The sequence below is a fragment of the Microtus oregoni genome, unplaced genomic scaffold (genome assembly GCF_018167655.1).
Source record: "Microtus oregoni isolate MIOR12 unplaced genomic scaffold, Mior012 000015F_ref0000493, whole genome shotgun sequence".
Lineage (NCBI taxonomy): Eukaryota > Metazoa > Chordata > Mammalia > Rodentia > Cricetidae > Microtus > Microtus oregoni.
Genome location: NW_024543074.1, coordinates 14432075 through 14445391, shown reverse-complemented (window position 1 = coordinate 14445391; position 13317 = coordinate 14432075). Strand labels below are relative to the sequence as shown.

Here is a 13317-nt window from a genome sequence, read left to right as displayed (position 1 = left end):
TATTGTAGCCGTAATAGCCAGGCTGACTGTGACGTCTGTTCCTTCTGTCCCTTCCTCAAGTAGTGAGGTTACACGTTTGCACCTCCATGCCTAGTTAGATAATTTGCATTTAATGTTATAATTTTTTTTGTTTGCTTTAGATAAAGTTTCTTTATGTAGCCTTGGCTGGCCTAGAACTCAGAGTTCCACCTGCTTCTGCCTTCCAAGTGATGGAATTAAAAGTGTGCAAATGTGAGCCGGGCGGTGGTGGCACACACCTTTAATCCCAGCACTTTGGAGGCAGAGGCAGGAGGATCTACAAGATCTAGGTCTACAAGAGCTAGTTCCACGACAGGCTCCAAAACCACAGAGAAACCCTGTCTCGAAAAAGAAAAAAAAAAAAGTGTGCAAATGTTATAAATCTTTTAATGTCCAGAAATTTTCCTTGGAGTCTGGGGTCATCAAGTCCTGGAATTAAAGGTATGGGCCATACCTTACCTGATAAGTTCTTATCTCCATCCCTCCCTTATTGAATCCAGGCCATCATATACCCTAGACCAGCACATTACCATATCCCTAACCCCTTGCCTATAGTTTAAAAAGTTACATGGTCCACAAAATTTATTAAAATCCTAAGCATTCCTACTTTGGTTTCTCTTGTTAGATACATTTGTGATATATATTTTTGTGTGTGAATAACATACTTATCTTGCTGCATCTTGAGTTTTCACAACTTTTAAACATTGCCTATTGATATCTTACAATAGATATTGAAGATTTGGCTCTCAGTCTACTCCTTATCCTCATTATTCATCTTTATCTTTTTAAAATTTTTTTATTAAATATTTATTTATTTATTAGGTATACATTATTCTGTTTGCTTGTATGCCTGCAGGCCAGAAGAGGGCACCAGACCTCATTACAAATGGTTGTGAGCCACCAGGTGGTTGCTGGGAATTGAACTCAGGACCTTTGGAAGAGCAGGCAATGCTCTTAACCACTGAGCCATCTCTCCAGCCCATCTTTATCTTTCTTATATCCACCAACTGACCACCTAGATGGGTTACTTTATAGCCTTATTTTTAATTAGGAAGTTTATATTATGAGTGTGTAAATGCTGTATAGGATTTAGTTGTATGCTATGATTTCTTTCCTGTACAATTCTTTCTTTGGAGATAATGGTCTTTATTTCTGTTGTTAGCTTTCTGTCAGTTTACCATATATAAACTATTCACCAGTTTTCTAAGTCTCTCAGGACACTGATATGAGCCAGATAGTCCATTAATTTTCATCTATAAAATTTTTCTCAAACTTTTCTGGCTGGCTCCAGGCTAAATTGTTTGCCTATTGCATCTTACACTTAATGGTCATCCTGGACTCCCTCACCATCACCTTAGGGATTCTCTTTACCATCTTTTCTGCTGCTGGAGAATTCATATTCCATCTTCCACAATCTTGCTTTGTTCTCTCATTTGGGTGGAGAATATCCTTTAGTGGCATCCTGAGAAAAAAATACATGGGAGGTAAATAATTTTTGACTTTTTACTTAAAAAATTTCAGCTTACAAATAATAGTGCAATAGACACTAATGTTCCCTTCACCCAGAGTCATCAATTTTTAACCTTTTGCCACATTTGCTTTACTACTCTCTTTTGTGTGTGTTTTTATGAGTCATTTCAAACTAAGGTGAAAAACCTATAGATACTTCTGCTTATTCTAAGAATTAGAACATTTTTCTGCTTTAATTACTTATTATGCCCCATCCTCCATTTAACATAGGTGTAAAAATATGTAATTCATATTCCCATTTAAGATTTCTTACTCATTTCAGTGCCTTTTTGTTTTGTTTTGTTTTGTTTTTGAGGTGGTCTCACGGTGAAGCTCTGGCTGTTCTGAAACTCATTATGTAGACCAAGTTGGCCTCAAACTCACAGGGTCACTTGCCTGCCTCTGCCTCCTTGAGTGCTGGCATTTAAGGTGTGCATCATGCCTGGGCTTTTTTTTTTTTTTTTATTCTTATTCTCTCATATCCTGACTGCAGTTTCCCCTCCTTCTCCTCTCCCTAGCCCTCCACCCTCACCTCCCATCCCCCCTCAGAAAGGAGCAGAGGCCTCCCAGGGACATCAACCAAACACTGCTTAATTAGACCAGGCACATACTGTCACATCAAACCTGGAGAAAGCAACCCAGAAGGAGGAAAAGGGTCCCACCAGCAGGCAAGAGTCAGCCCCACTCCCCCTTTTAGGCATCCCACATAACACCAAGCTTCTAGCCAGAACGTAATATACAGAAGAACCTAGGTCATCACTTACAAGCTTCCTGATTTCTGTGAGGCCCCATAAGTCCCTGTCAGTTGATTCTGTGGTGCTGTGTTCTTGTGGTGTCTCTGACCCCTCTATATTTGGGCTTTTAAAAAAAGTATGATAGGATCCAACTATACTCAGGCTTTGAATTCACTGTAGTCCAGGGACTGTCTTAAATTTAAAATTGTCTTGCCTCATCTTCTTGGGTAGCAGAGATTAATAGCTTGCCCAGCAAGATCCTTTTTTTTTTTTTTTTTTTTTTTTTTTTTTTTTTTTTTTTTTTTGGAGACAGAATTTCTGTGTAGTCTTGGCTGCTCTGGAACTTTGTAGACCAGGCTGACTTTGAACTCATAGAGATCTGCCTGCCTTTGCCTCCTGAGTGCCCACCACGTCCATTTATGATTCTTGATTATTTGTATGAAGGCACAATTTTCCATTTCTAAAAGCTTATTGAAGCTTCCTCTTCCTCCCACTTCTTTAACAACCTCCCCCCACCCCCCCGGTTTTTTCAAGAGAGAGTTTCTCTGTGTTACCCTGGCTGTTCTTTTTTTTTTTTTGGTTTTTCGAGACAGGGTTTCTCTGTAGCTTTGGTGCCAGTCCTGGAACTAGCTCTTGTAGACCAGGCTGGCCTCGAACTCCCAGAGATCCACCTGCCTCTGCCTCCCAAGTGCTGGGATTAAAGGTGTGTGCCACCACCGCCCGGCACCCTGGCTGTTCTTGAACTTGCTCTAAGGCTGGCCTTTGACTTCCAAGTGCTGGGATTAAAGACCACTATTGCCTGGTTTACCATGTCTTCTCTTGCGTTCATTTTCTTTGTGATCTGTTTTTCTTTTTTGTGATAGGCATTTTGTGGACCCTTTTTTCCATTTGGGGATTGAACCCAGGACTTCATGGAAGCTAGGCTAGGGCTCCCCCATGAAGCTACACGTACAGCTCATTAATGGACATTCTTAATCCGACAGTCATGCCCTCTCATACTGGGAAATGTTAATTGGATTATTACATTAATTTATGTATATTTTGCCCTTGATTTTGTTCTTTTAGGAGCTGTTTTTCTTATTTGGCCCTTTTTAGTAGGCGCTTTAACTTTTGTTTCTTATTGTTTATCTCTTTAACTTTTACTGACTTAAAACACATTGTATCATTTCATAATAAGCTTTTAAAAAATTTCTGTGATATGTTTTTAACTTTAAATTTAAAAATATTTATATATTTTGTCAGGAGTGATATGTATGATCCACAAACCCATTTTTAAGTTTTAAGAATTATTTCTAGGCCAGGTGGATAAGGGCACCTGCTGGCCAAGCTGCAGAACCTTAGTTTCAACTCCAGAACCCAAGTGGTGGAAGGAGAAACTGACTCCCACAGGTTGTCCTTCTACTTCCACAGACACTTGTGCATGGGCACACACAAATAAACAAATGTAATAAATAATAAAATAATTATATCTTAGTGTAAACGGAAGTAGAAGTATCACTTACTTGAGCCCACAAAGTTGAGACCAGCCTGGGTAACAGTGAGATATTGTGTAAAAAACAATAAAAGGAATTACTTCCAGTTTTTTTTTTTCTTTGTGTTTTTCTGAGATAGAGTCTTCATGTGTAGCCCTGCCTGGCCTGAAACTCAGTAAGTAGACCAGGCTGGCCTGGAATTTGATGCAATCCTCTTGATATCACAAGCATGTACCACCGTGCCCTGTATATTTTTTGTTTTTTAAAATATTTCTTTTCTTTTTTTTTTTTTAAAAAAAGGCCGGGCGGTGGTAGTGCACACCTTTAATCCCAGCACTTGGGAGGCAGAGGTAGGTGGATCTCTGTGAAATTGAGGCCAGCCTGGTCCACAGAGTGAGTTCCAGGACTGCCAGGGCAACACACACACACACACACACACACACACACACACACACAAAACAAAATAGAAAAGAAAAGAAAAGAAAAAAAATATACACACACACACCATTGTGTTTTGCATATGTAATAGTTCCCTTAGATCTTTTAGGATAACAATGATAGTTCTTTAGACTTGAGACTTTTTAAGGTAGTAATTGAAATATTTGTACGAAAATATTCTATAGAGAGCTCCTGCACACCTTTGACTAAGTTTTACTCAGAATGAACAGCTCTAAGAAGCTAACATTGGATATGGGGTGTACTCACTGGCAGGACATTTGCCCAGCATTTGGGGGCCCTAGGCTATTTAGTCCCAACACACACAGAAAAGAAAAAAAGAACAAAAGAAATTATCATTCTTAGAGTATTGTTTGCTGCAGACATTTTTCAGAGTTTACCCCTCCCAGCCCCATATTGTTTTCCTGTGGGGTAGCTAGACCATGATTTTGCATTGCATTTGGTGGTTGTGTTCTTTACCTTCTGATCTGTGAACGTTTTTAGCCTTTCCAAATGACTTTCAAGTTCAGAAGACTGGTCAGTATTTATATTATAGACTCTTCCTCAATTCAAATTTGTCTAGTATTTTCTCAGGCTTAGACTAGGTTAGACTAGGTGACTAGGGGTGGGAGTGGGGGATAACCACAGAAATGAAACTGAGCCCTTCTACCTTTTTCTTCCTTCCCCATAGTTATATTTTGTTTTTCATAATCTTTGGTTATATGTTTTGTTTTTACAAGTAGTTACTTATTCTTGCTTCTTTCATCTGGATACTTTCTTAGACATCTGGTAATACTTAATTGCCTACTTATATTTAGAAGGGTGAATTGAAGAGGTCATTAGAGCTTCTGACAATGTGAGTGGGCCTTACTGACTGTTAGCTGCATCGCAGGATGCTCTGGGTCGGAAACTAGGTACCTCAGTGTTACTAGCTTAAGGCCCCTGCTAGTAATTGTCTAACACCCCCTCCTACCCCAGTGCTTTGCCTCTTCATATTCTGCAAAACATCTTGTGAGATCTTAATATATGTATTAATTTATCCAACTTCATCATGGTAAGAGTACCTTTTACTCTTCTTGGTATCCCCCAGCCTAGAAACTGTTTGACCCTTTCTGGAAAATTAGCCTTTTATCAGGCTGGTAACTGGCTTCACTAGTTGCAGAGAAATCATATAATCTGAAGCTTCAGAAACAGAATCTCAACCAGTCCTTCTTTCTTTTTTTAGTTCTTTCGTGTGCACAGGTGAAATGTTTTGAGATTATGTAAGGATTTTGGTTTAGTGGATTTATCTAGTTACTTAGTACTTCCCTGCTTTTCAAGAAAATATCTGGGTGTCTGTAACTACTTTACCAACAACTAAATTCTGTAATTTCTTTATGTGTGTGTGTGTGTGTGTGTGCCAGCATATGTGGAAATCAACTTTCAGTAGTCCTTGTAATACGTGGGTCCCAAGGATAAAACTCAGGTCTTCAGACTTGGTGGCAAGTACATTTTACTGAGCTATCTAGTTAGCTTCCTACCAACAAATAAATCTTATTTTTTCTCCCCCCCCCCTTTTTTTTTTAAAAAAAAAGAATGTTATTTATTGGCATGATGTGTGTTTGCAAGCCATAGCATGCCTGTAGAGGTCAGAGAACTTGTTATATGAATACTGAGGTTGCCAGACTTGGTACAAGTACTTTTACATGCTGAACCATCCCTTTTATGTTTTAGAAAAGGTCTCCTGCAGCTCCGGCTGATCTAGAAATGACCATTCTTCTACCTCAGCCTTCCAGACACTAGTATTATCAACTGAATTTAAAATTAAGATATCTGGGGTAGGGTGAAGATTATCAAAGCCTGAGCACTGCTGCTCTTCCAGAGGTCCTGAGTTCAATTCCCAGCAACCACATGGTGACTCACAACCATCTATAATGAGATCTGATGCCCTCTTCTGGCATGCAACTATACATGCAGGCAAATACTATATACATAATACATAAATCTAAAAACAAAAACAAAAAACTGGTGTTAGAGAAATGACTCAGTGGTTAAGAGCACAACTGCTCTTTCAGAGGACCCTGGTTCTATTTCTATCACCCACGCGATGGCTCATAACAGTCTTGTAACTCCAGTTGCAGGGAATCCAATGCCCTCTTCTGGCTTCCATGGGTACCAGGCATGCAAGCAGTATACATCTGTATGTATAGGAAAAACAACCATACATGTAAAGTAAAAATAAAGGTAATTCAGGTACTTTTATCCCCTCCAACTGTAGATCTGATTTAAGAGATTTGGAGTGGAATTAACACATGGGTACTTTAGAAGTTTTTTTATTATTATTATTTTATTCTTTTTATTTATTTATTTTCAAGACGAGGTTTTATGTTACTCAGATGGGTCTGGATCTTTCTGTGTTGCAAAGGGTTGCTGAATTTCTGATCCTTCTTCCACTGCCTTTCAAATGCTAGGATTGCAGGCATAGGGCAGAGGTTATGACCGCACATGGGTAGTTTTGCAAAGCTCCTAGGTATGTTTTATACATAATCAAAATGTAGAATTTCTTCCCTGATATTTTTAAGTTGTTAACTTAGAAGTATTTCAATTATTTGGGAAATAGAGACTTTTTTAGACCTTTAGAACTTTGGGATTTAGTATAATGGGAATGTTGTCCTCGCCTTGGTTTCTAGTCTTTGACCATTTGGAAACATTCTCAACCTGAATTTTAGAGAATCAAGATATTTTCTCTCTAGTGCCTCGTTTTAAATAAAATATTAGAAATAATAAGTGTAATGCATTTATTTTTAATATAGGGTGTTTTTTTTCAGAAAAACTATTTTATGAAATAGTAAGCTTGAACTGTTGTTTAATATATTTAGAAATAATACAAGTTTCTAAATAAGAAATGCTTTTGTTTTACGTAACTAATAAATTACTGAATTTTATGCTTCAAGTTAAGTAATATTTACAAGAAAACATGATATTTTGAATTTTACTATTTTTGTACTATGCTGAATTAAACTGGAATTAACAAAAATTTGGGATTAAAAAAGCAAACAGAAAAAGCAACCTCAAATCTCCCTTTTCTCTTTGTTTAGTTCCTTTTGGAGGTGGATATCTGCTGAGACAATAAGAATTATAAGAGGTCAGTTTCAAATAATACTTTTATGTTTACAATGTAGTAAAACTTTTCATGTGCTAAGATGTTCAACTGTGGGGTTTTGTTGTCTTTCGTGTAGAATATTGGCAAGTGAACAAGGAGTCTGACCATGGTGATGACCCACTACTTTCTCTAATTTAGGACTAGAATCAATGGAAATGGGACAGGCAATGGTAGCTTCTAGAGTGTCTGGACGGCTACTCAGTGATTTTCCAGGCATGACCTCCCTTTTGGTGGTGTGCATGCTTGTGCTGGGAGCAGTGTTCCGTACAGGTGCTTGTGCAGGCAGGCAGCAGACTGTTAAACGCTGAACTGCTTCCAGTCTATGCAGCCCTCAGAAAAGGCCGTCTGGTACAGGCAGCTAGGAGAGGATAGCTTGAAGATGGCTGTGTTGAGCCTCTTGTTCATCAGCCCAGGGGCCCTATTTTATTAACAATGGCCTTCTTCCATAATTTCAAAGAATCGTTACTTGTTCATGAATTCTATTTTTGTGACCATCAAATTTCAATCAAATGATACATTAGAGTGTACCTATGTGTGCCTTAGTTCCCTTGTGAAGGCAGGTGTGGTGGTGTACACCTGTACTCCCAGCTGTTGGGAGGAAGAGGCAAGGCAAAGCAATCTTGGCTATAGAAGTTTGGGGTTAGCCTAGCTATGAGATGCTGTCTCTCCCTTGCCTTTTCTCAAAAAATTTTATTTTCCATTGCTGTATCTTAATATTCTTTAAAGTGGTCAGTATATTTGAATTCCCCTTTTTATTTTCCTGTTACTCCCTACCTCCCTTTTTTCTTCTAATGATTTGGTTTTCTTTTAGATTGAACTCCATACAATTTGGAGACTTAAAAAAAAGGAGAAATATAATATAATATAATATTGCAATGTAAATGTATAGTAAACTTAGGCAAGTTTTTTCCATTGCTGGGGCTTGAAACTGGGCCTTCTGTGTGTTAGGCAAGTACTTTACCACTGAGTTACTCCTCTAACCTAGAACTTTTATGTTTGATTTTTGTTTTGTTATTTTAATGTACAAATAATGGGTTTTCTTTTAACATTTATCATACATACATGTATGTCATTTTATATTGCTCATGCTCACTCTTGCACTGCCCTTTCCATCTCTTGAACTGCTCTTTCCAGTCCCACTTTCCATCTTTATTGTCCCCCTTTCCCACCTCAAATACTCATTCTCTATTTACATGTCATATATGCATGTATATACACACACAGATATGTTTAAGCCAGGATTCTATATAGCAGAAAAAGTGATATTTTGTCTTATTTCCCTCATGTTATCCTGTCTTGTTCTTCTCTACCCCTTCCCTTTCTACTTCTTCTTCCCTCCTCATTGCCTCACTTCTTATATTTATTTATTTATTGCAAGTTTCAAAAATAAAAGTTAGTTTAAAGTATTTTTCAGCTCTCTTCTAAAATGTTCACAGATTTTGTTTGTTTGTTTGTTCTTATTTCCCTCTGTATATTTTGTATTCCTGGCAATTTGTTATTGTTGTTTTCCTCATGTAGCACAGTGGTTTTTAAGGTTTAGGTTGTGTTAAAATACGTTATTATACCTCAGCTTAGAGCTTCTGAAACAATTGGTCTAGGATAGGCACAGGCTTCTCACTCTTACAAGTTCCCTAAAAAGCAGCTTCAGGGCCAGGACTCACAGTCTGAGAATCTTACTATCCTAGCATTTGAAAATACTATTTTGTCTCTGAACAGATTAACTCTGACTTACAGATCACACCAAAAGAATGGCGAATGTGTAATTTTAACATACTCATTGGTTTTTCCAAACATTTAAAAAAACTTTTGGTGGCAGAGGCATATAATCCTAGTGATTCAGGAGGCTGAGTCAGTAGGTTCACTTTTCAAAGCCTGCCTGCTTCAAAGAGCAAATTCAAGGTCAGCCCGAGCAACTTGGTGGGACTCTACCTCAAAACAAACAAACAAACAAACAAAGTTAGAAGAGGGCACAGTCATAGAGCACTCGTCTTAGAGGTGAAGGCCTGGGTTTAATCCTCAGAACCATTACCACCCCCTACCAAAACATTGACATTCTTGTCTGATATAACCAAACACTGTGCTTCACACACTTTTTTTTTTAAAGATTTATTCGTTTATTATGTACACAACATTCTGCCTCGATGTATGCCCGCACACCAGAAGAGGGCGCCAGATCTCAGTACAGATGGTTGTAAGTCACCATGTGGTTGCTGGGAATTGAACTCAGGACCTCTGGAAGAGCAGTCAGTGCTCTTAACCTCTGAGCCATCTCTCCAGCCCCTTCACACACTTTTGTACCTGACAGTGGCTTATAGCATATAAAATTTATCAATAAATGCATTGTTTTCTAATAGTACCATATCTTGGAACACCTTAAAATTAGGATTGGCAATCATTTTCTGAATTAAAGTGATTGCTAAACCACAAATTTTTAGTACAAAGTTGATGTATAGATTTACAGCCAGTCGTGGTTCTCTTGGAACTTGCTTTGTAGACCAGGCTGTCCTCAAACTCACAGAAATCCATCCTCCTGCCTCTGCCTCCTGAGTGCTGCAATTAAAGGCATATGCCACCATTCTTGACTGATTTAATCAATATGTATATAATATATATTATATATAATCAACACACACACACACACACATATATATATATATGATTTATTTATTATGTATACAGTGTTCTGTCTGCATGTATCCCTGCAGGCCAGAAGAGGTCACCAGATCTCATTACAGATGGTTGTGAGCCACCATGTGGATTTTGGAATTGAACTCAGGACCTCTGGGAGACCAGCTAGTGCTCTTAACTACTGAGCCATCTCTCCAGCCCTTAAATAAATATTTGAAGGGAAAGAATACTTTTTAACTTAGTTTTGTGGACTTTTTTTTTGTTATGGGACTTTGAACTGGTAATTATATTTTGGTTATGTCTGCTAGCAATTGACAGTAGGTAATCTTGACTAGTAAGGTCCAGTATCTAGAAAAACGGTGTTTGTGATGATGTATCAACTACCTTGAATATAGATTTAAAATTTGTTGGTAGATTCACTTTCTCTACCAATTCTGTGTACAGAATTGAACAACAAACATAATATTTGGGATAGATTTTTGTTTTGTTTTGTTTTTAGAGACAGGGTTTCTCTGTGGCTTTGGAGCCTGTCCTGGAACTTGCTCTGTAGATCAGGCTGGTCTCGAACTCACAGAGATCTGCCTGCCTCTGCCTCCTGAGTGCTGGAATTAAAGGCGTGTGCTACCAATACCCGGCTTTGGAGGCAGATTTTTAAAATACACAGTTAAAAAAAATGAAGCCCATGAAAACACAGGTTTTTCTGTTTATTGTTTTACTTTAAATGTGTGTACTTAATATAATTCATAATGTTTCATTATATGATGTTTGGAATCAGGTGATAATTATGTAGTTTGAACCCTGAGTTTCAACAAGTGCCATTCACCTAAACTCTTAGCCCCCACTACTCACAGTGCTACAAATGAGTTGTAGTCTCACCACAGCTTTTGCTTACACTGCAGGGTTCCCATCCATCATAGCTGTCCCTTCAGTATCACTGAATTAGTGAAAAGATGGAGAATGGTTTATAGTGTGTGAGAAATGTTTCTCTGAGGAAAAGAAAACCTTCAGTTTATAGATAGAGTTACCATGATCTTTCTCTTCCTCCCTTGGAGGAAGCAAAAGTGCTGGAATAGAGTAGCTAAGGAAGCCAGTTCTCAGACTCAGTCAGTCTTGTTTCTGAGGGCCACTTGTGGTTTATGACTTATTCTCTTGAGTGTCCTCACCTATATGTTGTTGCCTATAGCTTGCTTTTCTCTTCATTTTCCCCGCAGCTGTGAGAGCTTATTTTCAAAGAATAATGGATGAACCATCTCCGTTGACCAAAGCTCTAGACCTGAACCAGCATTCCCGTTTCATAATTGGGTCTGTGTCTGAAGACAACTCGGAAGATGAGATCAGTAACCTGGTAAAGCTGGACCTACTAGAGGAGAAGGAAGGCTCTCTGTCACCAGCTTCTGTCAGCTCAGATACGCTTTCCGACTTGGGAATCTCTGCTTTACAGGATGGTTTGGCCTTTCACATGAGGTGAGAAGAGCATCATGGGTAATGTGTTTGCTATCTTGTTGTTTTCACTCTCATGTTCTGAAAAAATAACTTCACCTGCATTCAGCGGGCCCATTTCCCATGAATAGGAAATTCTGCACTTTGGGGAGTATCTTTTCCTACATGTTCCTCTTAGCTTTTTTTCCCCATCCTTTCTGCATACTAGCTCCTTCAGTATGACCTAGTGAATGAAAGTTAGGTGGAGGAATTCCTGTAGTACTTTAACAATGTTGTAACTTTCGTTGATTGATAGAAATTTTGCAGATTTGGCCAAATTTGTAGTCATTTTCCCTTCTTTGCCTCCCCCCCCCCCCCCCATCAGTGCTAGAGATTTAGCCCAGGGCCTTACATATGTTAGGTAAACACTCTACCACTGATCTACATTCTTAGCCTTTGTGGGTTTTGTTGCTTATGTTTTGAGATGGGGTTCTGTTACTCCTGGTTGGACTGGAACTTCTTATATAGAGCAGGCTGGCCTGGAGCCTGTTGAGACCTTCCTGCTTTTGCTTCCTGAGTGCTGGGATTGTACACAGTGCCTGTGGACACTTTGTCTTTTTTATTTGCTTTTTGAAACAGGGTCTATTATTTTTCTTTTTTTTTTTTTTTTTTTTTTGAGACAGGGTTTCTTTGTGTATCAGTCTTGGCTGTACTGGAACTTGCTTTTTAGACCAGGGGAGCCGCAAACTCATGAGATCCACCTGCCTCTGCCTCTCAAGGGCCGAGATTCAAGGGGTGCACCACTACCACCCTGCTTGAAACAGGGTCTAATGTAGCTCCAAATTCTCTTGAATTCTTGATCCTCATGACTCCACTTTCTAAGTACAAGTTTTACATGTATGTGGCAGCTTACTCATGTTAAAGTAACTGTTTTTTGTTTTGTTCTGGGACAGGGTCTTAGATGTAACTCAGGCTGGCCTCAAGCTCATTATGTAGCCCAGGCTGACCTTAAGTTTCTAATTTTCCTGCCTTGGTCTTTGGAGTGCTAGAGTTACTGGAGTGCTGGGGTACTGGTATGAGCAACCATGCCCTTTGATTGATGGTTGATTAGATAACTAGTTTAGTCATTTGCTTTTTCAGTTCTTAGGTTTAAAGAGTTTGAGAAATTACACACACACACACACACACACATAGAGTAAAACAAATAAAATGCTATCCAGGTGATTCTAATGTATACTGAGGGTAAATATTATAGTTTTAACTAAGATTAAACAAACACAGGGTAGGCACTGCTACTGTTATTACCTTAATATTAATGGGTCATAAAATAATTAGGCTCCTTTTTGTATATCAAGATATTGATTCTAGCCGGGCGGTGGTGGCACATGCCTTTAATCCCAACACTTGGGAGGCAGAGGCAGGCAGATCTCTGTGAGTTTGAGGCCAGCTTGGTCTACAAGATCTAGTTTCAGGATAGGCTATGCAGAGAAACACTGTCTTTAAAATCCTCCACAACCCCCGCCAAAAAAACTCCTGATTCTATAGTAAAGTTTCATACTGGTAACTTTACTATGGTTCTGGTAATTCTTTATTGTTACCCATGGGGCTCAGAATCCTAGCTTCTGTAAGATGAAGCGGTTAGTGTATATTAATAATCACTCCCATTTAAGCTATAAGGAGGTCAGAGGAGTAAAGCAACTTAGATATACTTTACTTCATGATTCCTGGGACTTGCAGTGAAACAGATAACTTAACCTAAAGTTTTAGTGCTTTTTAAAATATATTTGTCAAGACAGAATCTCTTATTTCCTAGGCTGACTTGGGCTTGTTCTGACTTAGCCTCCTGATTGCTCTGATTACAGGCACAGACTACCTTGCCTGACTAGCTGAATGCTTTTGTTGTAGGATGAGGGGAAATAGCTTGGAAGGTTGAGAATTCAAACTCAAATATTCTAGTTGC

At 38.7% G+C, this 13317-nt stretch overlaps 1 protein-coding gene across 4 annotated transcripts in view; it reads left to right on the top strand.

The window, feature by feature from the left end:
• Nucleotides 1–13317, top strand: part of Acaca (acetyl-CoA carboxylase alpha) — a 273487-nt gene that overhangs the window by 59322 nt on the left and 200848 nt on the right. For 3 of the 4 annotated variants that reach the window (XM_041664329.1, XM_041664328.1, XM_041664331.1), the window contains exons 2-3: nucleotides 7246–7292; nucleotides 11150–11402. In XM_041664329.1, the coding sequence (XP_041520263.1) occupies nucleotides 7246–7292; nucleotides 11150–11402 (300 nt within the window). The remainder of the gene's footprint in view (nucleotides 1–7245; nucleotides 7293–11149; nucleotides 11403–13317) is intronic. The other variant, XM_041664330.1, reaches the window with a different exon arrangement.